Source organism: Melopsittacus undulatus, chromosome 4, assembly GCF_012275295.1.
Source record: "Melopsittacus undulatus isolate bMelUnd1 chromosome 4, bMelUnd1.mat.Z, whole genome shotgun sequence".
Lineage (NCBI taxonomy): Eukaryota > Metazoa > Chordata > Aves > Psittaciformes > Psittaculidae > Melopsittacus > Melopsittacus undulatus.
The window spans coordinates 5,948,290-5,973,840 of NC_047530.1; the positions used below are offsets into that span (position 1 = coordinate 5,948,290).

At 43.7% G+C, this 25,551-nt stretch overlaps 2 protein-coding genes across 4 annotated transcripts in view; both read right to left on the reverse strand.

Annotated features, from left to right (window-relative positions):
* Nucleotides 1-20,279, reverse strand: part of MADD (MAP kinase activating death domain) — a 70,911-nt gene extending 50,632 nt beyond the window's left edge. Inside the window, exons 1-3 of the mRNA XM_034062627.1 lie at nucleotides 20,249-20,279; nucleotides 4,364-4,556; nucleotides 996-1,610 (exon numbers count right to left, since the gene is read on the reverse strand). Of these exons, the coding sequence (XP_033918518.1) occupies nucleotides 996-1,610; nucleotides 4,364-4,425 (677 nt within the window). The 5' untranslated portion in view covers nucleotides 4,426-4,556; nucleotides 20,249-20,279. The remainder of the gene's footprint in view (nucleotides 1-995; nucleotides 1,611-4,363; nucleotides 4,557-20,248) is intronic.
* Nucleotides 20,280-23,605: 3,326 nt separating this feature from the next.
* The window catches only part of NR1H3 (nuclear receptor subfamily 1 group H member 3), a 30,399-nt gene continuing 28,453 nt past the window's right edge, over nucleotides 23,606-25,551 (reverse strand). For all 3 annotated transcript variants that reach the window (XM_034062069.1, XM_034062070.1, XM_034062071.1), the window contains exons 8-9: nucleotides 25,361-25,455; nucleotides 23,606-24,609 (exon numbers count right to left, since the gene is read on the reverse strand). In XM_034062069.1, the coding sequence (XP_033917960.1) occupies nucleotides 24,463-24,609; nucleotides 25,361-25,455 (242 nt within the window). In that variant the 3' untranslated portion in view covers nucleotides 23,606-24,462. The remainder of the gene's footprint in view (nucleotides 24,610-25,360; nucleotides 25,456-25,551) is intronic.

Below are 25,551 nucleotides of genomic sequence, written 5' to 3' on the forward strand. Positions count from 1 at the left end.
TGTGAACAGGACAGACTGCCCCTTTCCTGCATCATGTAAAGAGCTTATCAATAATAACATATGTCCTGTCATTTTTCTTGCCTTTGACAAGTTTAATTTGGAGTGTACCAAGCTACTTACCTCATGCTGTGAGCTATCTCACAGCCCCAACCCTCTTACTACTGAGATAACCCCCTCCTTCTCCAAAGATGGATTTTGTATTTTCTTTTCACTTAGCATATTGAAAAGGAAAATACCACCCTTAGATGTAGGTGTCAGGAACAATGGCACAGATACACATCCATGACTGATATGAAGACATTGTTCGTTCTGTACCCAACAGTGCAACAGCTTTTGTTACAAATCCAGCACTATAACAGCAGATATGTAAGGTTAGTACATCACATTAAAAATACACCAAGTCCCTGTTAATTTGTTGTTACCAACCCCCATTTCCATATGCTTCCTAAACAACTCCTTTGTTTTCTACCTCTCCATCCTCTCCTCTTCAAATATTATACTTTGATCTCTTTCAGCCATTCCTGCTTCTCTAGTCTTTTCTCTCCCAAGCTGAAGTTTAGAGTTTCATCAGCTCACCAAGCACATTTTCATCATTTCCCTCTTTACCCAAGTGAAAATGCTGTTATTTCTTGGCTCTTTCTAATCTGCCAGAGAATCAGCCCTGATGTACACTGCCACAGAGGTTACAAACATGCCAAACATGTACCAAACAACAAGATCAGTGCTCAGCTTCAGGAAAGGTCAGCTGTTATCAGATAGTACCTCTTAAGGTGCATCAAAAGTGAAAATCATACCAGCTTACAGAATCAGACAGAGAAGTTTTAAAGACATCATCATAAAAATTTTCTTTTCCTACTGTGATCCTGGGTTAAAACAGCAAAAAGGTCAACCATTTGTGTTTGGCTGCTTTTGCAACCACACATTTGCCATGAGACAACTGCAGCTCTGGACACAAACACTTGGAGGAAGAAGTTCTTTCTCCCCCCTCAACATACCTCTGCACCCCACGAGGAATCCCCAGCTTCTTGACCAATAATCTCTCACTACAGCAGTCCACAAGTCTCTTGAGGGTGTACAGACACTCACGAAAGGTGGAAAAGAAGGGGTAATGACTAAGGATGCACAGAGAAGTCAGAGTGCTGTTCCGAGAGCGATGGCTGCCTTTGGCCAGGCGCTTACTGCGTGGTGATCGATTCACATCTGGGGTAGACTCTGTACTGGGAGCCTGTAGTGAAGAGCCACTCTCTGAACTCTCAGTGCCCACTTCCTCCTGTGGGGCCGATGCATCCCCAGCTTTGGGGACTTTCTGTCCCTCCCGAGCTCGGTGCCCCCCTGTGCCTTCTCCCTTCTCCTTGGGTACTCTCTTCTGGAAGGAGCGGTAGAAGTTGACACAGATTCCATAGCGAATGACACCCGTGTCCTTGTCTGTGAGCGTGAAGACAAAGGAAGTGTCATCACGGAAGCTCATGCGTTTTTGCCGCACACTCAGGCATCCTTCTGGCTGGCAGAAGAACACAACATCAGGTGGTAGAGGGAAGTCCACATGGTCTTCTAGAGGGTAACGCCGTAGCAGTTCAGGAGTCTGAGCAACACTATCACTACTTGGCTGCCTAAGAAAAAGCAAACACAAATAACATATAGAGTTGACAAACGCCAACAAAAACATTTGGTTACTCCCTACTAACATGTTAGCAGCCTTCATCTTTGTTTCTTCTGTCCCCTACTAGCCAGGGGAAGGGCAGCTCCTCAGTCACTAGCCACAGTGCTCAATCAGTAACCACAATGCTCAGTCACTAACACAAGGCCACAACTATAGAAAGGTTAAAAATTCTATACCATCATTATCCAGGCCCAATAAAGAGCCTGTTCAAATCTGACTGAGAAAAGAACTTTCAGGAGTATGTTGCTCTCAGCTGAACATCGTATTGCCACGTTTCCCTGATTTTGATTGCCAAAATTAATTGAACCACACGTGTCTCTGGGCAACATTTGGGTAGCAAATACACTGTCTCTCAGCAAATACAGAGTCAGATGAAACCCCCTGGATTTCAGTCATTTATGACTAAGATAAAAAATCAATTCCTAAGTGGGAAAACCAACAATTTACTAGGAACGAACTCAGACAAATGGTGGAATTATATGGACCTCATCCTGTAAAATCTTCATTAAAAAGTTCTGGCAACCATAGATACATATATTTCTGCATTTGACTTTTGAACTGGATTTGAAGTGTAAGTTACTGTAACAGCTGGGATTTATATATACTTATGTATATATGCTATATATATACACTATATTGCATATATATTATATGCAAACCTATTTAATGCTATTGCTCTCCAACCTTGGTTACCACAAATCACTCATGTAACACAAAAATACAGAGCAATACTGTTTATTCTTCATTTTCCACCAGAATAACAGATTCTTTAAAGGTATTAACTATTTTGCTACCACTGCTTTTCCACTAAAGTCACTAAATAACTGACAGAGAGATAGTAGGAGATCCACGTAATGAAGAAAGAAATACAGGTCCCCACTTCCCTTTGGTTTGACCACTTTGCTATAAAGTCTGATCTCTCACAATCTTTAAAAGTAATCAGCTTTTAGTATCATGTTTACCAAATGGGATGTAGGAGACTTGGCTCCACCATCACTCTCCTATGAGATCTCAAACAAGACATTTCCTTACCTTGATATTTTAGATTTGCCCATTTCAAGATAAAAATGATGCTTGCTTTTCCCTGATCTATTTGACAGATGACAAAACCCAAACAACTAGTAATAGAATGTTTGTCATTTACCCAAGAAAATCACTGGTGTCAATAGCTCTGCTGACTAATGCTCCCAAACTAATACTTGATTGAAGTAAGTACTGAAATACCACAGAAAATTAATAAAGAACCCCTGAAAAGCTTTTCTATATGAGGGGGGATGCATCATCTAATGCATCAACTAATGCATCATCTGCTGAAGAAATGTCAAGTAACACTGGTACTGTTTAAAGAGTCTATTTGGTTAAAGAAAAAATGTCATCAACAAAGTACCAGTGAATATATCATCAGTTCATACCTTTGCAGTAATATTAGTCTATAAAAACTGTGTCTTTTCAGACATTTAGAAAGTTTGCACCTAATAAAAGGAAATATTTCCAAAAGGCATTGCTATTTGTGCACGGTGGGAAAGTTGTAATGTTAAAGGCCACATGGAGCTCTTATAGACTTTGCAGAAGCTACTTCAGTCAGGTCCATCTCTTATCATTGTCACTTGCTGAAGTGCCTTATGAGACAATAGACCTCTAAGCATTAGCTGTTCTTGCCCAGCAAAAAGCAAGAGAACTGTAGGAGTCCAGAAGTGATGTTAGCAGATTTCTAAGTGAGAACATCAGACACTATAAGCGTTACTGGAGGACGCAATTAACATTTCTTCCTCCTCCTTTTCCTAGTTAGTGACACACAGATGAACAACTTGCTTATTTTTCTTCAGACTGTAAAAAGTAATTAAACTACTAAATAATTCTGTCCATAAAATACAATAATAAAAATAACTATTAGTTAGGATTATGTAATTTCTTCCACTGAGCCTATTTAGAATTTGCACTCGAAGTATTCTGAAAAGAAAGGGGGAGATAAAGCAACAGTCTGATGCCTATAAACCACTGATATTTAGAAATGAAAGTAAAATAGACTTTAGAAGACACTCATTAAATAGACTAGCAGAAAGTTACTGTATAAACTTTGAATAAAGAAAAATAACATTTACTGAGTACCTGTGTATTTGCCAAGCAGCACACACATTAACATCATGTTTCATACATGTTTGAAGTGAGTAAGTGTAACATTTTATCTATTGTTAATAAGACCTTAAAAGCCAAAGCATTCAAGTCATTCCTATTAGCATAAATGAGTATTAGAGGGGGAAAAAGCCAAGTAAGGCAAGTTCCAAGTTTGTTTTCTTTTAACTGAGTTTACAGAGCACACTTCAAAAGCTAGAAGAGTAACCACAAACTAACATTTCATTTACATACGGCTTTCGGTATTTTCAGTTTGTGAATCCCCATATCCTGATGCCAGTAGAAGCAAAGAAGTTCAGAGACATGGGTTACCAGAGAGGCATATATAAACTGGCTTTTCTTAAGTCACCCTTTGCAGGAGTCTAAAGACTGCAAGTTAAAAACTTCAGCTGCACTAGTGTCTTTCAGAAAGTGTCCTAGCCCAGGTAGATGCTCCCATTCTGTCAGCATCCTGCACACATTCCAGACAGCACTTTGTTGGCACCAAGCAAGTCTTCACCAGTGAATTCTAAGCTCTTTAACTCCACCCTACTACCCAGGCAAAAACAGTGCTAAGACTCTTTTCATTACCTTGCTCCAATGATCACAAGATAGTCCAGTAACCGAGGGCAGGTTTTCTTCTTCTGCACCATTGTTCTTGCTGCCCCTCCCTATGTCATCTCAGTGAATGCCTGTTCATCAATCCAGTGGTCAGTTATGAAGTTAGCTGGGATTGAGCACCTTGGGGAACCAAATCTGCTTCAAAGTGATTGGTAAATCCAACCTATAAGCAAGAAAAACAAAGTGTCAAAGGTGCAATCAGGAATACCAAGTAATACAAACCATTTCATGACCTTAACTATATTCCCCAAAAGCCTCAGTGTTCTGTGCAGTAGCACCCACCCACAGATCTTTCTCTTCAGAGAACGGTTTGGGTTGGAAGGAACTTTAAGATCACCTAGTTTCAACCCCCCCTGCCTAGTTCCAACCTCCCACTAGATCAAGTTGCTCATGGCCAGGTCCAGCCTGGCCTTGGACATTCCCAGGGATGGAACATCAACAAGTTCCTTCATCAGTATAAAACCACAAGCCCAGAAGAGCAGAGAGAGCTGAGAAAGCAAACAAAGAAGTACAAGAAGATCTCAAGAAAGCCTACAGACAAAGAAGCATATCACTGGCAAAGAACTATTCATGAAATGGTCTGAGGCAGTATTGTTTAGGCAAACCCTTAGGATCACTACAGTGCTTGGGAAAGCAGCTTTAAATGGCAACTCTGTACAGCTGAACAAGACTAAAGGAGAAAACACAACCTGAACAGATAAACAGAATAACTAAAGATGGGGTAACAACAAGAGAAGTCCAATTTGATATAATACACCTCACCATCCCAAACCTGGATGTGGCCTATAAGCAAGAATGAGCTCCACATGCCCCAACAACCGATCTCTAATGTGATACCTGTAAAGATACAGAACTGCAAAAATGCAGTTTCAAACAGCAAAAGTTATAAATGATAACTCAATTTGGTCACAGAATCACAGAATCATAGAATAGTTAGGGTTGGAAAGGACCTTAAGATCATCCAGTTCCAACCCCCCTGCCATGGGCAGGGACAACTCACACTAAACCATATCACCCAAGGCTTCATCCAACCTGGCCTTGAACACTGCCAGGGATGGAGCATTCACAACCTCCCTGGGCAACCCATTCCAGTGCCTCACCACCCTCACAGTAAAGAACTTCCTCCTTATATCCAATATAAACTTCCCCTGTTTAAGTTTGAACCTGTTACCCCTTGTCTTATCACTACAGTCCCTAATGAATAGTCCCTCCCCAGCATCCCTACAGCCCCCTTCAGATACTGGAAGGCTGCTATGAGGTCTTCACGCAGCCTTCTCTTCTCCAGGCTCAACAGCCCCAACTTTCTCAGCCTGTCTCCATACAGGAGGTGCTCCAGTCCCTGATCATCCTCGTGGCCTCCTCTGGACTTGTTCCAACAGTTCTATGTCCTTTTTATGTTGAGGACACCAGAACTGCACACAATGCTCCAAGTGAGGTCTCACAAGAGCAGAGTAGAGGGGCAGGATCACCTCCTTTGACCTGCTGCTCACGCTCCTTTTGATGCAGCCCAGGATACGGTTGCTTTCTGGGCTGCAAGTGTACACTGAAGCTGGCTCATGTTCATTTTCTCATCAACCAACACCCCCAAGTCCTTCTCCCAGGGCTGCTCTGAATCTCTTCTATGCCCAGCCTGTACCTGTGCCTGGGATTGCTTTGACCCAGGTGTAGGACCTTGCACTTGGCATAGTTAAACTTCATGAGGTTGGCATCAGCCCACCTCACAAGCATGTCAAGGTCCCTCTGGATGGCATTCCTTCCCTCCAGTGTATCAACCGAACCACACAGCTTGATGTCATCGGCAAACTTGCTGAGGGCGCACTCAATCCCACCAACCATGTCACCGACAAAGATGTTAAACAAGACCAGTCCCAACACCTATCCCTAAGGGACACCAGTCGTTACTGATCTCCAGCCGGACATCGAACCATTGACCACAACTCTTTGCATGCGGCCATCCAGCCAGTTCTTTATCCACCAAGTGGTCCACCTATCAAACTGATGTCTCTCCAATTTAGAGACAAGGATGTTGTGCGGGACAGTGTTGAACACTTTGCACAAGTCCAGGTAGATGACATCAGCTGCTATACCCCTGTCCATCAGTTCCGTAGCCCCATCAGAGAAGGCCACCAAATTGGTCAGGCAGGATTTCCCCTTAGTGAAGCTATGTTGGTTGTCACCAAGCACCTTGTTCTTCATGTGCCTTAGCATGCTTCCAGGAGAATCTGCTCCAAGATTTTCCAGGCACAGAGGTGAGACTGACTGGTCTGTAATTCCCCAGGTCATCCATTTTCCCCTTCTTGAACATGGGGGTTATATTTCCCTTTTTTCCTTTTTTCCCAGTTGTGAGGAACTTTTTCCCTTTTTTTCCAGTCATTGATAACTCAATTTATCTTGTGTATCTTCACCACTTACTCCATACCCCATACTGCCTACAGGTACTTTCTCTTCCTATTTCATAACAGAAAAAAAACCCTCTTGGCACAATTGGTATTTTACTTTTGGATTATTATTTGTCAATAACTGTGTTTAACAGACATCCAGAACTCAGTAAGCACTGTAAAATTATTCTTTCCAATCCTACCATTCATACTTCATTGAATTCATGAGAGGAAACAAATCTTAAGAAGTAATCAAGTCCCATATCACAACATTTGAAAGCAATCTGAAAACAGATATATTCTAAAACATAAAGTTCTCAGTAACTCTACAAGAGCTGTAGTACAGTGTGAGTATCTCTCACAAGTTTACTGAGCATCTCAATGAAATAAAAGTAATAAAGATATTTTATACTAAAAAAAATACCTACTTGCCTGTTGGGGCACATTTAGAGCAAGGTTTCTATTTCAGTTCATGTCTGCCTCCTAAAGCTATCACAGAATTCTAAGAATTTTTACTGTATTAAGATCTTTCAGCTCTGCAGCATAAAGTTTAGATTTAATTTCTATAAAAGTAGAACAGATTTCCTAAAAATCCATAAATTGCAGCAAAAATAGATAATTTTCTTATGTTTCTCTCACTACTTCACATCCAAAAGCTAGTCAAAGGCACTGTAACAGTCACCTCACAGTCATGTTTAAACTTTAGCAACACATTCACTTTTATCCTCAGCACTTCACATTTCAGGTCCAGAGCTGGGGATTTTGTTCATTAGCCCTCCAAGTCCCAGTAAGGCCACAAACACACAAAAAAAGAACGTATATGATTTATCAGAAAAGGAAAGTTATACCTGTCAGTAAGAACTATTTACGGAATAATAAACTGAACAAAACCGTAATCCTCACACACACAAAACCCCACATTTTGTAAGACTTCGTCGCATGGTTTTAGCAGATCCTCGCTCACAGTTGCTGTAGGTTCCTAAGTGACAGCACCAATACCCCTGTAAATTATCTTCTCTGGACAACACAGAAAATACAGACAAAGGAAGCAAAGCTCCTGATTCTTTATTTTTAATCATATTATTGAAAATACTGTACAATCTGTCCTGCAACAGCTCTTGATCCAGCATGTTCTGCACATTTCTTGTGTAGATAAACTTGAGAGGAACAAGATGAAGTTGGGATGATCAAGTGGCTCTTTTTGCCTTCAATATGAAGAACTACTGTATCTGTTTTCTTTCCAAACAGCTTTACCCAGAACTCCTTATGGAACTCACTGTTCAGTTACAGATATGGGCACAGAAGTTACCACAAGGTAACCTAACAGTATGACTTTGAGGCACTTCTGCTACTCAGTAGTGACCAAACATGGTTTTCCTCTATAATAGAGACTACCCTACCTCTCAATGAAGGTGGAGACAGTAAACTGCATTTACAATGAATAAGAACATATGCAATGACTACAGAGTAAATGAGAGGCTACAAGATCACAACCTTAACTCCCCTTCCAGTAACTTGTCTGTACCCTGTGATTCTTCTATTCTCTACCCTGGAGGACATCTCTTATGACTGCAATTCATCACACAGCTTTCCTACATATCTGCAAATGAGCTAATGAAGTATATGATATGAAGACCTACATCAAAACTCAAAAGAGAATCTGAGCAGACCAGACTGAAGCTGCAGAATAAGATCTGAGCATTTGCCAAGATTACTGATTTCTAATGCAACACAGGAAGACCACAGATATTCTGCAGAGGCTTCTAGAGTCTCCTTTACTTGGCTGTTTATTCTTAACAAGGCCACAGTTATAGCGAGTCATAAGAAGACAAAGGTTTTCTTTTGGAAGATGAAGTTTTGTTGGATTGGAGCAAGAGGTAGAAGAATTAGAACCATGTGTAGGGGGTTTCCTTTCCCCTATTCAATCTCTTACTTCTTCAGGTAACTAATAATGGATGATGACAGCAATTAAAAAGCATTAAATCAACATTTGCTGGAACTCACCTTCTTACTCCTGGTTGGTATCAGACACCACAGTTGATGATCTGCATAAACCAATACAAACAGGCACTACAGTCCTGCTTCTCTCTTCCTCCCTGCCAAAAGCTTGCTTTCAGGCCAGTGTCATTCCCTCCTCTGTGCTGGCAGAAGTGCTTATGCAGTTACATGGTGAACCAGATTGTGGAACTGATATGGACTAAAACTAACACCCTTCCTTCTCCTCCCTTTGTTTTTACTAGGTTATTTCCATGACTTTGTTCACCAAGTGACCACACAAATGCTTGTGCAGGCACAAAGGTATAGGAGCAAGCAGCTAAGGGAATCTGGAAAATGTGATTTAATGTCCTATGATCGCAGGACTACAGATGACAGCTTCTCCACAAGAAATAAAGAGGTAAGTAGCTTCTTTCTCAGAGAATTACTACCATCCTTTCTCTAGCTCCTAGATTTTACAGACTAAGTACATTAGAACAGAGAGAAATCAAACAATTGAGAGGTACTTCCATTTCTCCTCTTTCATGTTTGCATTTGGACCTGACCTGAGAGCTTATCTTGACTCTGAGATTGTAAAGGTTTTGATATTAATGGCGTGTTCTCTCTCTCAAGCTGTTTCTGCAAAGGTCATCTGCAGTGTGCTTTCTCTTTGCAAGCATCTCTGACCCAGCCCATGGAAGAAACTTCTTACAACTTAAGCTCAGGAAATTGAGAAAAGAAGTAAAGGCTACCACAGGAACATACTGCACAAATAGATCACATACCAGAGAACACTATGATTTAAATAAGCACTCATATGGATGGTGAGCAGGCTGGTGAGAATTAACACTACCTACGTACTGTAGCAGCCATCAGCAATACTCACAAACTAGTAGAAATTGGCACAGTAGCCTAGACACAAAGACAAGGAGCCAGCACTAACCCACAAGTAACTCAAGACAAAAAATGTGTCCAAAACAACACTTCTATTACTGGCACTACTCTACATTTCAACATTCCCCAAACATCCATGTTTTAGGTTGCAGCACAAGTGCTTAGAGGCCAATTTGCATTGTATTCTGCAATTTGAAGTCTTTCCAGTAATAAAGGTCTATATAAACACACACACAAACATGAAAAGCACCACACGACAGAATGGATACGGTAGCATGAAAGAACTGAAGATGTTTTATTCATTCAGAGTCATCTGTGTCAGATCAATACCCCACATTACCCCCGAAACACTGAACTGTGCAGCACCCCTGTCTCATCTACCCCTTGGAGTCTTCAGTCTTCTTAAGACACCAGGCTAGAGAAACAACATCACTTAGACAAAGAATAACACAACAAACTGTTAACCCAACTTAGCTCACTTAGTCATTTTCTTCACACAGAAGCTTCCAGCTTTGATAGTCCAGCCTTACACTCAGCTGCATGACAGTCAGCAGGTATTTGAATCATTGCCTGAAAAAAAGATAGGAAGACAGCAGATTGTTTTCCAACAGGCAAATGTTAAGCCCTGCTTTCCTGGCAACTCTTCCGGAGTTTAGGATGGTAGCAGAAAGGTCTCTCCTTCCATTATCTCCAGTTTTAAGGATCATACTGCACAGTTCACCGGTGCATGGATAACTTTAGAATATAATGCAGTGTCAGATGATTCAATTTACTGAGTGAAGAGCATGCAGTGGGACATTCATTTCTAAGAGTTAAAAAAAAAAGAGGAAGTCATGGAGACAGCAAGAATTACAGGATGGAAGCCATATGAATTCTGGTTCACCGAAATCTCACCTTGTGAAAGACCAGATTTCAAGCCATGTCCAGAAGGAAGTAAATTATGTTTCTTGGAACATCATGTATTTCTATTTATTCTCGGCCAACATAGTCTGTACTCAGTTCACACCTATAGCCACTATACCTGACCTTAGTGCATTGTTTCCTGTGAACTCAAGATCCATGCCGATTGGATTAAACTGAAAGCTGAAACAAACACAAATAGGGCCACAGGTATCAATGCCCACTTTTTGGTCGATTTATGTTTCCTTTTCTCACATTACACACATTTACTACAGATAGCTGAGATAGCTCTCTGCTAAGCTGTGAGAAAGAGGTTCAAGTACCTCAGGACTAGACAATCCCACCTGTATGGCCAGGAATCCCACTTAACTCACTGTAGAACTGGAATCAACACAGACTGAAGCACAATATGAACTATTTGTGATAGTTTTGACTGTCTTAGACATTTTAATAATCTTTAAGGAATCCTTACCACTGATATTTTGGTTACTTCTTCTTCCAAGTTTCTTTCAAGTGAGTCCAGTCATTTTGTCTGATTTAACACACTATTTTTGCTTGTACTAAGCTTTTCAAGAAGCAGACAAGCAGTCCTCATTTCATATCAGCCATTTTATACTTTCTCTGCTTAACACTTGCATTAACATTAAACACTGTTACTAGGTTTACACTTAAAAATATGCAGCATTCTAGGAAGCCCTTTACCTCTATTATCCAGATACTGCAGTGGCTCCATTAACCCAAGAAGCACAGATGAGCTGAGTACACCTCCCCTTCTCCAGAGCTTGACAAAACATGGAACAATTTCTAAAGTCAGACCTGGATGGACTTGCTATTCTGGTACAGCTGCTTTGTGTGTTACCATGCTCCTTGGCAAGGCAGCAGTGCATGCCAATGCTGGGACCAAAAAGATACCAGCACTTTGGCACAAAAAAGAAAGAAGGAAGGCAATTTCAAAGCGTTGCAAGCATGCCTAAACCAATGGCATATTTATCTAGTATAGTGAGTCTATAACATAGGTGTGGTTCTGCAAAATGCTTGAGGATAGTTCCAAGCATAAGAAATCATCCAGCAGAGAACAAGGCTGCAGGCAGATTCTAAAAGCATCCTCCCTGGAGCACATGCATCACTGGAGTCAGTAAGAGTTCCTTACAGATAGAACAGCAGATGCATCCCAACTGTTTTCACTATCTGGCCATACAGCTTGAGGAAAAAGACAGAATAAAATCAGATTAAAGAAAATTGGAGAATGAATTGTGAAAATAGTTTTTTTTGTACTACTAAGATGTTCTTGGATGCCCTTCTGAAGAATGATAATGATATAAAGATTTCTTCTTTTCCTACTGAATGATATTATCTCTTTGCCTTCTGAAAACAATACTGACACAGCCAAACATCTGTAGCTTCCACATTAATTATCTGTGCAAAATGGATATAGTACAGACAGGAATGCCAATAAATAGACTGAACATGACCAGAGTTAGTTCACAAACGCAAGCATCCTGCCACTCAGACAGGAACCTTTTTGCAGCATCACAGAGTAAAGCTGGACTGGTTCAGGTTCTTGGTTGCCATAGTGACTGATTTCCGTCCCTGTCATATGTCATATGCTGGCCCTCCAGCGCTGTCACCTCCTCCTTCCCCCCTGCTTCAGCCAAATGTTTGAGTACAGAAGCCTGCTGTACATGCAAGTTCACGCAGCTGCCACACATGCACATGCTGTGAAAACAGACCCACAGGTAATCTGGTTCAGATCAATCTCCATAGCAACCCAATCTTCAGTCCCTAGATTTTAGCCTCTCGGGTTTATTTATAGAGCAGCTGCAGTGCTCCATCCCCCCCCCCTCCACCACCAAAGCTCCCAGCACTGCCCACACTACAAACAAGCTTCACTCAGGCACAAGGACTGCCTAGAGCTAACGCTGAATACTCCCCTCCTGGCACCCATCAGAGCCTGAGCTAGATGCCCGTGTAGTGTCTGCAGAACATTAAACACCTCCCAGTCAGTGAGGTTTTCCATATCCAGGAATAGTACAAATCTCAAATGTCATCATTGCTCATGGTCAGCTGAGTACCAACAACACGACAAAATCTGCTTACCCAGGTACCCACTGTATGCTTCCACAAAGACCCATTGCAACTGCTCCTCTGGGTACCCATGGGATGCTTCCACAAGGACCCACTGCAGCTGCTCCTCTGGGTTCCCACAGGATGCTTCCACAAAAACCCACTGCAACTGCTTCTCTGGCCTTGTGCAAAAAGGATGTGCAACATGTGCTGATATAAATGCTGTGTTAGAAAGAGCTTGCAGGCAACAGCAAATACAAAGGAGCAGTCCCAGCAATACCTGTCCCACAGAAGCACAGATGTATCCACCAGTAGGTATTTGAAAACATGTGTCTGGGACATTCATTTATTACTTGTTAAAAGCGAATAAAAACAAAAAAGAAAACAAAAAATTAGGCCTTGAATGAACTGTGAGAGATCAACATGTGAGAAAGAATGGAATGCAAACACTGATATCCATTTTATTCTGCTACACTCTTTGGGAGCATCATCCACAATAAACTAATGGAGAAGCAAACATTTCTATAGTGCTCTACTTGCAATCAGGAAGATGACAGATTCTAGCCTCAGCTGCAGTTCATTTCGCTCACTTCAATTTAGGTTAAAGACTTTATTCTCATCCCCTCCTTTACTGCCCGAAATGACTCTCCCGTGATGTTCCCTGCAGCTCCTCATTATGCAGGTCACACCAAGCACCACTCACCATCTTCTCATGGAACATAAATCCTGTCATAAACCCCTCTGTCAACCCAGGCAGTTCTGCTCTCCACTGCTTGAATTTAAATTCACCTCTTATTTAAAAGATGATCTCCAGAGATTCGCATGAGAGAACAGCAGCAACACAGGAGCTTTGGCTCCCTGCCCTTCACTCTCTGTGTTTGTCATTTGCTTCCTCTCCTTGTGCAACATCATCATCATAAAACCCAAGAACCTTCTCATTTATTTCTGTCTCATCAGCTTTTCATTGACCCTCAAATCTCCACTAACAGTCACTCATACTCTCTTTGGTGAGGAGAGAAAAGGGGGGAACATCCAAAACCTATACAATGCCCCCAAACTGAATTAGCTTCACCTTCTGCAACTATAACAGCATCACAATATTTTCCCAAACCAGAACTGCTTTTGATTTCAGCTTTGAGTTAAGACTTTTTCTGAGCACACTGTTGACCCCAGCACTGACAAGATGCCCCCATTCCCAGCCCTCTGCCTCGTCCATGTTTGAGAAGCAGCAGTTCCCATAACGTTTCTTCCAAAAGACAAACACTGTTAATGTACAGCCATAATAAATGAATGAGAAAACAACAAAGCATGTGACATTTGAGAGAACTGCTGGATGCAGATGCAGCTGCTAAATTATTCAGTGCTCTCCCTTACCACAGCTCCTTCCTCAGCCACAGTGAGCAGCTCCAGGCTAGCAGCGCAGAGGAAAGACTGGTACAAGAGGACAGCAGGTAGAAAAGACACACCACAGGCAGTGAGGAGCACACCAATGTCTAGTGGCTTCTCTCACATAGGTTTCAAGCTATTCACAGTGTCATTGAACAGGTTACATCTCTCCTGGTACATCACCACCAAATACAGGCACATTCATGGAATCACAGAATGGTTTGCCTTGGAAGGGACCTTAAAGCTCATCCAGTTCCAACCCCTGCCAAGGGCAGGGACACCTTCCACTAGAGCAGCTGCTCCAAGCCCCTGTGTCCAACCTGGCCTTGAACACTGCCAGGGATGGAGCAGCCACAGCTTCTCTGGGCACCCTGTGCCAGCACCCTCACAGGGAAGGATTTCTTCACAATGTCTAATCTAAATCTCCCCCCTGTCAGGTTAAAGCCATTCCCCCTTGTCCTGTCCCTACAGTCCCTTGTAAAAAGCCCCTCTCCAGATTTCTTGTCGGCCCCTTTAGCCACTGGAGCTGCTCTGAGGTATCCCTGGAGCCTTCTCTCCTACAGGCTGAATAAGCCCAGCTCCCTCAGCCTGGCTCCATAGCAGAGGTGTTCCAGCCCTTGTGGCCTCCTCTGGACTCTTCTGAGCAGCTCCACGTCCCTCTTGTATCAGGGGCCCCAGAGCTGAACAGAGTACTGCTGAAGATGGGCTACAAAGGGACTAATGGCAGGTTCACTGGGATCCCAACAATAAATTCCAGTCATTTATAAGGCAGAAAAGGAGGAGACTCACAACCAGTGAGGAAACACTGAAATATTGCTCAGGATAATGAGAACCAGAAAATAAAGAGAAGTATTTAAAATAATCCAGTTATTTGGCTGTTGATAGCATCACAGAACTGGTACTCAGAGCCTCGCATCGGTTTTGCCTCATCTTAGAAACACTGATCCTATCTCCCCACATGTGCCACCTGCCTTGTTATTCCTTGCCTCCACACACCTCCCTCTTGCCTTCATCAACACTGTGGAATACCAGAAGCTTCTACTCTCAAACCAACCCCACTTTTAATTCTGGTGATAAATCATAGTATCAGCTGGTCAAAACTGAAAGGAAATCAAAGAGTAAAGCCCACTTTCTCTCTGCTAGAGCTCTAGGATGTGAGAAGCACGCTTTTGGCAGACTCACTCACACATAAACATCGGGGGAAGCAAGCTGAGAGCAGAGAAGGGATAGGAAACACCTCAAGCAACTCCCAGGGACAGAACGGGTCCCAAGAGGACCTTCTAGACATCTGCAGTCACCACGGCAAAGGGAGGAGGGAAACACAACACCTGATGGTTATGTCTGAAGGCGAATGAGAGAATTAGGTTGCCTAGATGACAGAATGAGCATGCCCAGCCCAGCTCCAGCAGAGCACAGTTTAACCACTATGTAGTGGAAACGGATCAAGCAGCAAAGCAGCTCAGTATTCATGCATGACACAGTTCTGGTGAATACCAGGTTTGATTCTTCATCATCTTTACCACAAAAAGCACTCCTCCCCTCCTGCTATCTGATGAGATGCAAACAGGCAGAGGCAGGACTCCCCATCCCCTGCCAGAACGGCCTTTCCAGAGCAAGTACAAGATACCCAGGCAAGAAGAGATCCAGGGAAGCTGCTGTCAAAGCTATGGGCAAGAAGATCAGGCATTGCTACTGACAGTGGCAAATTCAGTTACAATATAAAGGGAAGCAGGACACAACCATGGTACTGAACTCGCAGATGTTTAAAGGTCCTTTCCAACCCAAACCATTCTGTGATTCTATGTGACAAAGGAATAGATTAAGAAAATCAAACTGACAGAGGGGAGATTTAGATTAGACATTAGGAAGAAATTCTTCCCTGTAAGGGTGGTGAGACAGTGACACAGGGCACCCACAGAAGCTCTGGCTGCCTCATCCCTGGCAATGTTTAAGACCAGGTTGGAGCAACTTGTTCTAGTAGAAGGTGTCCCTGCCAGTGTCAGGGGGTTTGGAACTGGATGAGCTCTAAGGTCCCTTCCAGCCCAAACCATTCTACAATTCTATGACAATAAAGGCTGCTCTGCTCATAAGACAGACACAGTTCCTGGAAGTCATCAGATAGATCACTGTCAATTTGGGTCTCTTTGTCCCCTGTGTAAAAATAACAAGGTTACTTTCCTGATTATCACAAATAGGGCCTAGGAGAGCTGTCTGGAAATTAACTACAACCAAAACAAAAAGGAGAGCTCTGACAAACATTACAGAACACATCAAAGGCAACATCATGATCAACCCTTTTTTGCGCTGCTGTGAAATATTCAAGGCTGTGGGAGAAACAGAAAACCATGGAACTTTGTTCCTCCCTGCTCTGCTGATGCATTATTTCTCACAGGGACCTGGAAACACAAGTCTCTCATTTAACCACAATGCCACTGCATGGGAACTGCCTCAGCATAGGTAATTTAGGCACATGCAAGCAGCACTTCCTACTTTTAAATGACTGCAAGGGTCCTACGAGTAGCAGTGATGAAAAGTAAATGCAACCTCTCATAATTCCACGGTTTCTGGGCACCAAAAGGCAAAGCCTTTGGAGAGGCTGCTATAAAGAGATTTCAGAGCTCCTGGCAGTATGTGGGTCATTTCTTTCAACCCAATTTGCTGGGTTTGGTGTTTCAGTTGGCTATTCTATGTTACAAAAGACAAATCAGGAGCATGTCCCTCAACCATCAACAGTAATTTCCATGTGGTCATGAGAGGTTTAAAGGCCTCAGTAACAGAAAATCTAATGGCTCTAGAATTATTTTCTAGCTCAGACAGGAGAGCAAAGACCAGCTGAGTTATACAGGCTGGGTTACAGAGAGTGAACAGGAGGTCATCCTAACAGTTTTTCATAGCTCCTGAGGTGGAGAAAGAAAAGCAGCAAACCCTTCCATCATCAAAAGAAATGTAACAATTGTTCCACAGATTATCACACTAAAAAACATTCCCTTTTAATGGATGCCCCAAGCTGCTCATTTGTATTTCACTTTGCACCTTGTTTAGGTCACCGACGATGCTTTTCCTTCATGAAAATTTATACCTTGAGCTAGATGGAGATTGTTTCAGCTGGGGAAATGATATTCATCTTGCATATCAAGCTGCTTCATTCTTGTTTCTAAATCCTTTCCTCATTGCTGCTAATCCCTAATCAGTAGCTGCATTCTGTATTTTCTACTAGTGCATTAAATAACTACGTCAAAGCCTTTCCACTGAGGGGCTGCCCAGAAATGTAATGCAGTACATCTTAAATGCTGGCACAATAGGGCCAAAGGAGAATTGCAGGAATTAATCTGGGTTGTAACATATGCATTGCCTGGCTCCAATTCCTTCCTCATGGAAAGTAAGTGAAACATTCAACTCTGCAATTGGTTTTAATACAAAAGTATCCATTTCCACCTTGTGAGCAGGATGGCACTACCAACCTAGATAAAAAACTATAGTGTGAGATGTGAGCCAAGACACTGAATTTTACATAATAACTCCTGTTATTCATTCTCATACACTAAATCTCTAACAGTATTTCTTCCCCCCCCAAAAAAGAAAGTAATTTCTCTAACAAATGTATCTGGGAAGAAGTATCAGAGGAAATCTATCAGCTCAAGTGCTCTACATCAAAAACTGGGAAGAGATTTGTTCTCTGCAAATTCAGAAGTACTTGCAACTTGCTAATTTAATACTAGAAATTGGCATAAGTATTTGTGTTTTCAAATGACTCATTGCAACAGATACTGAGCAGACCAAACTGAACATCTTGCCAAAGGTATGTCTAGTATGTCCTGTCTATACCTAACTGGAATATTTGATATGTCTTGAGATGATAGGAGAAAAAGCTATAAATGATGAACCTCTGTGCCCCTCACCCCACGCCAGATAAAATCAAGACAACATTCATTTAATTTAGGGAAATGACACAAGCAAGTGTTTCAGTAAGATCAGATGCACTGATGCCTTTGCTATTTCTGCTGAACCATCACTCCTTGTACTCTAAAAGTACAAAGCTAATTTGGCTAATAGGTTGGCAAGGCTTAGTGGTAAAAATCCTCAAACCTTTTTTTCTCCATCTCCAAAATCCTTCTGAAAGAGACCAAATTCGGACTTCATCACATACACCCCCTCTCTGCTTTCAGAAGAGCCACAAGATGGTATCAAGGCTGAAGAAGAGGTTTGGCCTTTAAAATATCTACTGTGTTTTTTCCACAAAAACTTTAAACCAGAACACCTACTTTTTTGCCAGTTGCTACACAGCCTTTGGTTCTTCACCATCCATCACTCTGGCATATAACCCATACAGAATGAAAATATATCTTGGCCATATTACACATTTTATATGGACAACATGCTTCCAGTGTGGTTGTTATTTTCCTTTTTGCTCATCCAGTAAATCTAGAACTGTTTTTCCTGTGTGGAAGCTAAGGCAGTGTCCTAGGTTCAGCAGGACATGCAATAGAACTCTGAAGCTTAAAGAAAGCTCTCATTTGGTAAAAACACCAAACTCCAAACTTGTGATACGACTGCAGCACCACTACATAGGCATGTACAAGATCTTTTAGTGCTAACAAGACTATTACTTTTCAAACAAAAGCGCTTTAAAGGCTGGTTGATGATTCTGCATTTTATTAAATACACAGTAAGATGATTCATGAGTGTATAATTCCAGGGTATATTAAACTGGGTCCAAGAGCTATGCATTTTCTAATGGTACAACAGTAAAGCAAAACAACTATTTTATAGCTGAAATGATAGATCAGTTCAGTATTACATAACACACTATGAATGGATGGCCAGATTAGATCTTGCAAACCCTGCATTTTAGCTATATTAGATGTCAAAGTTGCTCTCTCTTATGTGTCAAGATTGCAGGTTTCCACTAGTGCTGAAAACAGCAAGTATTTTACGTGCCTGTCCAAAACAGTTCCCAAGGTTCAAGCAGTATGAAGCCCAAAAATGGAGACACTTCACAAATAACCTATATTTGGACGCCTTTGCTTTAGTTATGTGACCCTCAGGACACCACAACACGTCTTCCTTCCCCTTGCTTCTGTCTATCAGTAACATCCTTTTTGCAGATAAGTGATGCTGCAAAGCACACAGCAAGGACACTTGAGAGCACACCAACAGAAATGCTGACCCAGAGTTACACTGAACACAGAGAAAATGGCTGGCTTGCCTAGGGCAAGCAGAACGGATTGCCAGATTCACAAGTCCTAACCCCATCTCCATGGGGCTAAGAATTTATCATGCACGTTATTTTGTGCATGTCCAACAACAGTGTGTTATATGGGCAAGTTCAGGGAGAAAAGAGAAAGAAGAAAGCCAACAAACCAGTTTCCTCCAAGGCTTATCATTTCTCTAAGTGCTTCTTTATCGTGACTGCACACAAACAGTAATACAGACCAAGCTTTCTCTGCCTGAAAATAAACCTGAGCACCACAGCAAGGTGGTGACACCCGTTTCTGAGGGGAAAACGTTATTGATTTACAGGCTAAGAAACTGACTAGTATAAAGTCGATTTCCTATTCTATTGTCTCGGGGAGTAACAAGATCTTCTGTTTACAAACCAAGGAGTAAAACCACCTTTCCAGTCACATCACTGCAGCAATCCCTTCCCAACGCTGCACACCCCACCTCTTCAAAGCGGGAAGAGGGGGCACCCGTTCCGCCCTTAGTCTCCGTTCTACCTGCCCTGCCCGCTTCCTCCCGGCATGGAGCAATGAGAAGCCAGCGGGAGGCCCGGGCCCACTGTGCCCTCTCACCGCCGCCGGCCGAGCCCCCTCCAAGCCGACCACACCGCCATTACCCGTGCGGGGGGCCGCGGCGCAACCCGCAAAACACCCCCCCCCCATGAGGGGCTGCTCCCCGCTGCCAGCCGGGGACCGCTCCACCGCCACCGGAGCCCCACGGCCCCGGGAGGATGGAGCAAGAGCTCGGGCGGCCCCGCTCCCTCCCCGCACCTCTGCCTCCTCCCGCAGTGACCTTGCGTAAGAGCTCGCCGTACCCGAGCATCACCACAGCGCCGGGAGGCTGCGGGGAAGCGTGGGGCGGGCGGGCAGGGGGACCGTAGCACAGCTGTCCGTGCGCGGACCACCTCAGGCACAGCCGACTGGGCGGGCTCCGCGCTGCCGTGCCCGACCCCGCTCTTGGCATATGTGTGCACGCCGCTTGCGTGATGACCCGACCCAGCCCGGCTCCGGCTCCGGCTCCGGTCCCCGTCCCCGCTCACCTGCCGCCGCCCCCGGCCGCTCTGCGCCGCCCGGCCAGTTCCGCATCGAGCGCCAGGAGCGGAAGGCACCACTGCCTCCCGCAGGGAGGGAGGGAAGAGCGGAGCGAACCACTCGTACCGACGGTGGGGAGGGAAGGAAAGGTGAAGGCACGTTCGCCAGCCTCCCGCAGGGGAGCGCTGCGGCTTAAGGAGCGCTGTGGGGCGGGCAAGATGGCGGGCAAGGAGAGTGGCTCCGGAGATGCGCTGTGTGTAGGTTACCTGTGACATGCCGGCCATACGGAGCGTTAAATTACTGCGTTAAAGTCCTTCTTGGCGAGCAGTAGGGAAATGATAGAATTACAGAATCAACCAGGTTGGAAAAGAACATGAAGATCATCGAGTCCAATCTTTACCTCAGCGCCGCCAGAGCCACCACTAAACCATGTCACTGAGGGGTCATCTACACGGTGCGTAAACTCTTCCAGGGACGGTGACTCCATCACTGGCCTGAGAAGCTTGTTCCAATGCTTGAACACTGTTTCAGTGCACAATTTTCTCCTGATACCCAACCTAAACTTCCCCTGGCACGGCTTGAGGCTGTTTCCTCTCATCCCATCACTTGTTACTTGGGAGAAGAGACCAACCCCACCTCCCTACAGCCTCCTTTCAGGCAATTGTAGAGAGCGATGAGGTCCCCCCTGAGCCTTCTCCAGACTAAGCCCACCCCTCAGGTCCCTCAGCCGTTCCCCACAGCAAAGCCTGGCTGCAGACAAGCAGGGCCAGCAATGGCCACATGGGTAAGAAACACTCTTACACCAAGGAAAGCGCTGTGTGCTCTCACCCTTTTACTTGCTTCATATCCGTTACCATATCCACATTCTCAATTTGCTACTGGCTTTATACAATTAAATGAGAATTTGGTTATTAAAAGCTTGAGATACATGGCGGGAGGGGGGGTTTAATTCTTTCCCTGCTCCTATGAACCAGCACACTGTGCAACCAAATAATTTACTAACAAAAAACACTAAAATAAACCCAAAATGAGACCAAAATTATCACAGCTATCAGAATGGGTTTAAAAAAAACACAAAACATTTAAAGTGCAAAACACTAAAATACGTGATTTGATATTCCACATGAATACTCTTCCCATTGTAAAGGAATCGAGATTTTAGAAGTACACCCATCTTTTCTTCCCCTGTTGATCTGAATAGTTCATGAGTAAACACAGCCGTTGTGTGAGGACACAGCCAACAGAGAACACCACCGACGTTGGAGTTCAAGCATCCATGATTTCTCCAGTGGCCAAGTTAACAGCAGTGATTTGAAACAGGTAAGGGTATGGAGCCTTAGAGCAGTAGGACTGAGTCTCAAGCCTAAGTAGCATTTTGCAAATAGAAAAGTACAAAGGACCACTGCTCTCCAAGGAGGTTCTTCCACTAAACCTGCTTATTTGAGCTGCCTGGGCTAACCCCGGAAGCTGCTATATAACAAAAAGAATAATTCTGTGCTGATTTGCACTTACAATGAAAGAGAATGTGAGTGTGTAGACAAGGAGTTTATATTTGATTACATGACAATGAGAAGGGTAAGAGAAGCCAGAGCTCAAGAAAATCCCCACTTTCACCACTGCCATCAAACAGCAATGTCACGGGTTGTATCCTGTGAGCCCCTCAAATGTACATGCACTTTTCCTTCTTAAAGAGATGCTGCTCAAAATGAAGCTAAAAATGAAGCTGCAGCTTCCTTGCCACTGCTTCTTTTCACTGCTGACAGCCTCATTCGTTAGCAAATCCTCTGCGCAGGGTCCAGCTGCCCTCTAATCCACCCACGGCTGCCTTGAGCCCTCAAGCTCTGCTCATTACTCCCCACTTCATACCCCACTGCAGCCTCCTGTAAGCCTATTCCCCGTTCCCTCTTCCTCTAGTGGAGTAGTTTAAAATTTAAATTTTATACTCTGGAGTAATGCAGAGGCTTCAGCAGAACAGCCGGTGATGTGGAGCTTTGCTGAATCCACAATCCCCGTTGCGTGCCAAGCGCCTGGAAAGCAGCTGATGCTGGACAGCTCTCTGCTTCCCCCCTTCTGCTCTTCCCTTCGAGGTAATGCATGTGGATAGCTACTTCTGTTCTCCTGTGCTAATAATTTCTGATGTACTCATGCCAGGTTATCAGCTACAGGATCTCACTGAAATCCACTCAACAGCCAGGGGTACACTGGGCTCCTACACAGACATACACAACACAGGGCATAGGGAGATAAAATCTCAGAGACCTAAAGAAACTGCCTGGGGTTGCACTGCTGCTTCTTTTCCACCACTTACAGCTTCTCCCCAACCTATATATATTCAGTTTATCAGCTTTGAGCTTGTTACATCAAGAACTTATTCCATCCTCCTCCAGACAAATGACAGCACATCAGCGAATGTCAAAATCCTGTATTAGGCTTTATTCTTTTATATAAACATTAACATTTCTCAAACAGATTAGTTAAAAATACAGATTTAAACAAGAATTTTTGCAATTGCAACGAGTTATAAAAAACAACAGATTATTTTACAGATTGTTACAAATGCTTTACAAAGGTGCAGAGTGAAGGCCAGTGGCAGGGGACCAACCTCAAGTGCAAAATGGACACAATACCCTCACCACGGGCATAGCGCTCAGATACACAGCCAAAAAAAATAGTAAACCAACCAAAAAACAAACAAACAAACAAAAAATGAGCCATGTGAACCTCGGCTCTTGGGATGCTCACCGGGCAAGCAAACATAGACCCCTATCACAGAGAAGACTCATGAGACCAAGCTACCAGGATACTAAAGGTTACATCTCTGAGATCAGCCGTAAGGTGTTGTTTCTTAGAAAAGGAACGGGTTTTACAAGAGTATTATTTCTCTTCTGGCAAACAAAATATTGGTGTAAATCCTAGAATACTTATGGATGTGGATACTTATGAACTTGGGACATAAATCCAGTGTGGATCTCACAGTGCCCAGAGTGAAGAAAGGATACAAGACATACAAGACCCAAGTGTCCTTCTAAAGCAGTTGGCACTCCTCATACAGGAGGGACCTTCACGTCCCATGACCATCACTAAAACCTTGAGCAAGTACCTTGGAAAGACTTTGGCAAAAGCAAGAAGACAGATCTGTTTACACCCAATATTCTTGCAGCCCATGATCTGGAAGTTGTGCAGCCCCCAGTTTACGCAATGCCCACATATTTCACCAAATGCAGTGTGTCCTCTCTCCTTGGCCGATACATCTTCACACCTACCTTGGAACACATACCATGCTCCAAATTCTTGGAAGTTTTAAAGATCCTTCCACCACACCTACCTTGCCTAGGTACCAGTCCTTCCCACCTATCTTTCTTCTATTCCACCCCTAAAGATAAAATCTATGCCCTGATTTGTTCTGAGTTAAAGTTTTCCAGCTGTTAGCAACTCAAAGGTAGAGTGAACTGGCTGAGAACCACCATGAGATAAAACTGTCATGTATTACAGTAAAAAAATAATCCACTACTTTATGCCTGACATCCTTCTGGTGTACAAACGTTCCCTATCCAGAGGACCTCCCTGTTAGATGAAGGGCACTACATATTAGAGGAATCCTTTTTCCAAAGGAGGGCCAGAATGAAAGGGCAGCTCTAGAGATGAAGTCTCATAATACAGAAATAACAAGCTACTTCTCTTGGAATTGTAAAGGGCAGCACATACGAGAGATTTTATTTATAGGAAACCCAGTGAAACCCCTAGAACATCCACATTGACTTCCCTGAGCTCCTCAGATCCAGGTACACTGGGGACCCTGCAGAAGCCTTTTGAGCTGGGTTACTCTCAAGAGAGAGGGTTTGGCAAGTTCCTGCAAATGCATTTTCTTAATCAACAAGAGAAAGGAGAGTATCAATGGGCAAACCCTCAAGACATGCTTAGAGAAGAGAAGGACTCAGAAGGAAGAGGTGTATGATGGGGTAAGGTCTTCATTTCTACCATATCCAGATGTTTCGTGTCATTCCTTTGGGGTATGGGCACTACATTAAAACCAACCCCCCCAATCTGATCTACCCCAGCTGCCTCCTGAATAGTCTCATGACAACACTGAAACCCCAGGCTCATCACTCCCTGCACTGCTGAGCCCAGAGTTCAGTGCTTTGGAGAGGGAAAGCTGGCTTCTCATTAGCAAAGGCTGGGAGATGGCATTATGTCAGCACGTCAGTGCCCTGGGAGCATGCAGTCACTCATGCACATCCCAGATTTCTGAGAGCAGGGGAGGGAGTTTCTTGTCCTGCAGCCGAAGGGCAAACACCTGTTCTGAGTGGACACTGCTCAGTGTCCGAAGACTGACCAGCTTCATTAACATCCGTGGAAACATCAGGCGGTCCTGCAGAGGCAGACAAATGGGCAGCTGTTAGCAAAGTCATACTAAAACTTGATTAAAAGATAAATAAAATCACCACACCACATGATGCACTGTAACCACAATCCTGACTTCCTCTAAACCCAGCATGATCCAGGAGATGACAGTCTGAAAGAACACAAATCATGAGATAGAATGGTTTGAGCTGGAAGGGAGCTTAAAGATCATGCAGTTCCAACCCCCTGCCAATGGGCCCAGACATCTCTCACTAAATGAGATTGTTCCAACCTGGCCTTGAACACTGCCAGGGATGGGGCAGCCACACCTCTGGTCAACCTGTGCCAGTGCCTCAGCACCCTCACAGGGAAGAGTTTTTCCCAGTATCTAATCTCAATCTCTCCTCTGTCAGGTTAAAGCCATTCCTCCTTGTCCTGTCACTACCTGCACTTGTAAAAATTCCCTCTCCAGATTTCTTGTAAGCCCCCCTTAGGCACTCAAAGCTGTTCCAAGATCTCCCCTGACACAGATTACTACACCATATCCTGAAACTGCAGACTTTCCATGCTGGCTAAACTATGTAATATGCTATACGACGGAAGGCTGTGAGAGTTCACAAAGCCTGCATTTACATCTGCTATCAAACAGCTACAGAAGGGAAGAATGTAACAGCACAGACAGCAAAAGACCTGTTACAGACAGTACCACAGGAACTGTGCCTGCATAAACACAAAATTAGTTTGCATCATCGCTGGAGATATTCTGATCAGGCACTTACATTTGGTCTGTTGATACAAATGTAAGAATGAAGGGCTTCCACATAGGTGTGCTGCAGCCTCTCCACCAGGGACTGGTCCTGCACATTCGGTCGGTCTGCCAAAAAGCACGTTACAATTAAGTAGGTGGCCTCAGGCAACTTCACTGAACTCAGCATCACTGCCTAACCCCAGTCCCTCAGTACAGTTTCTC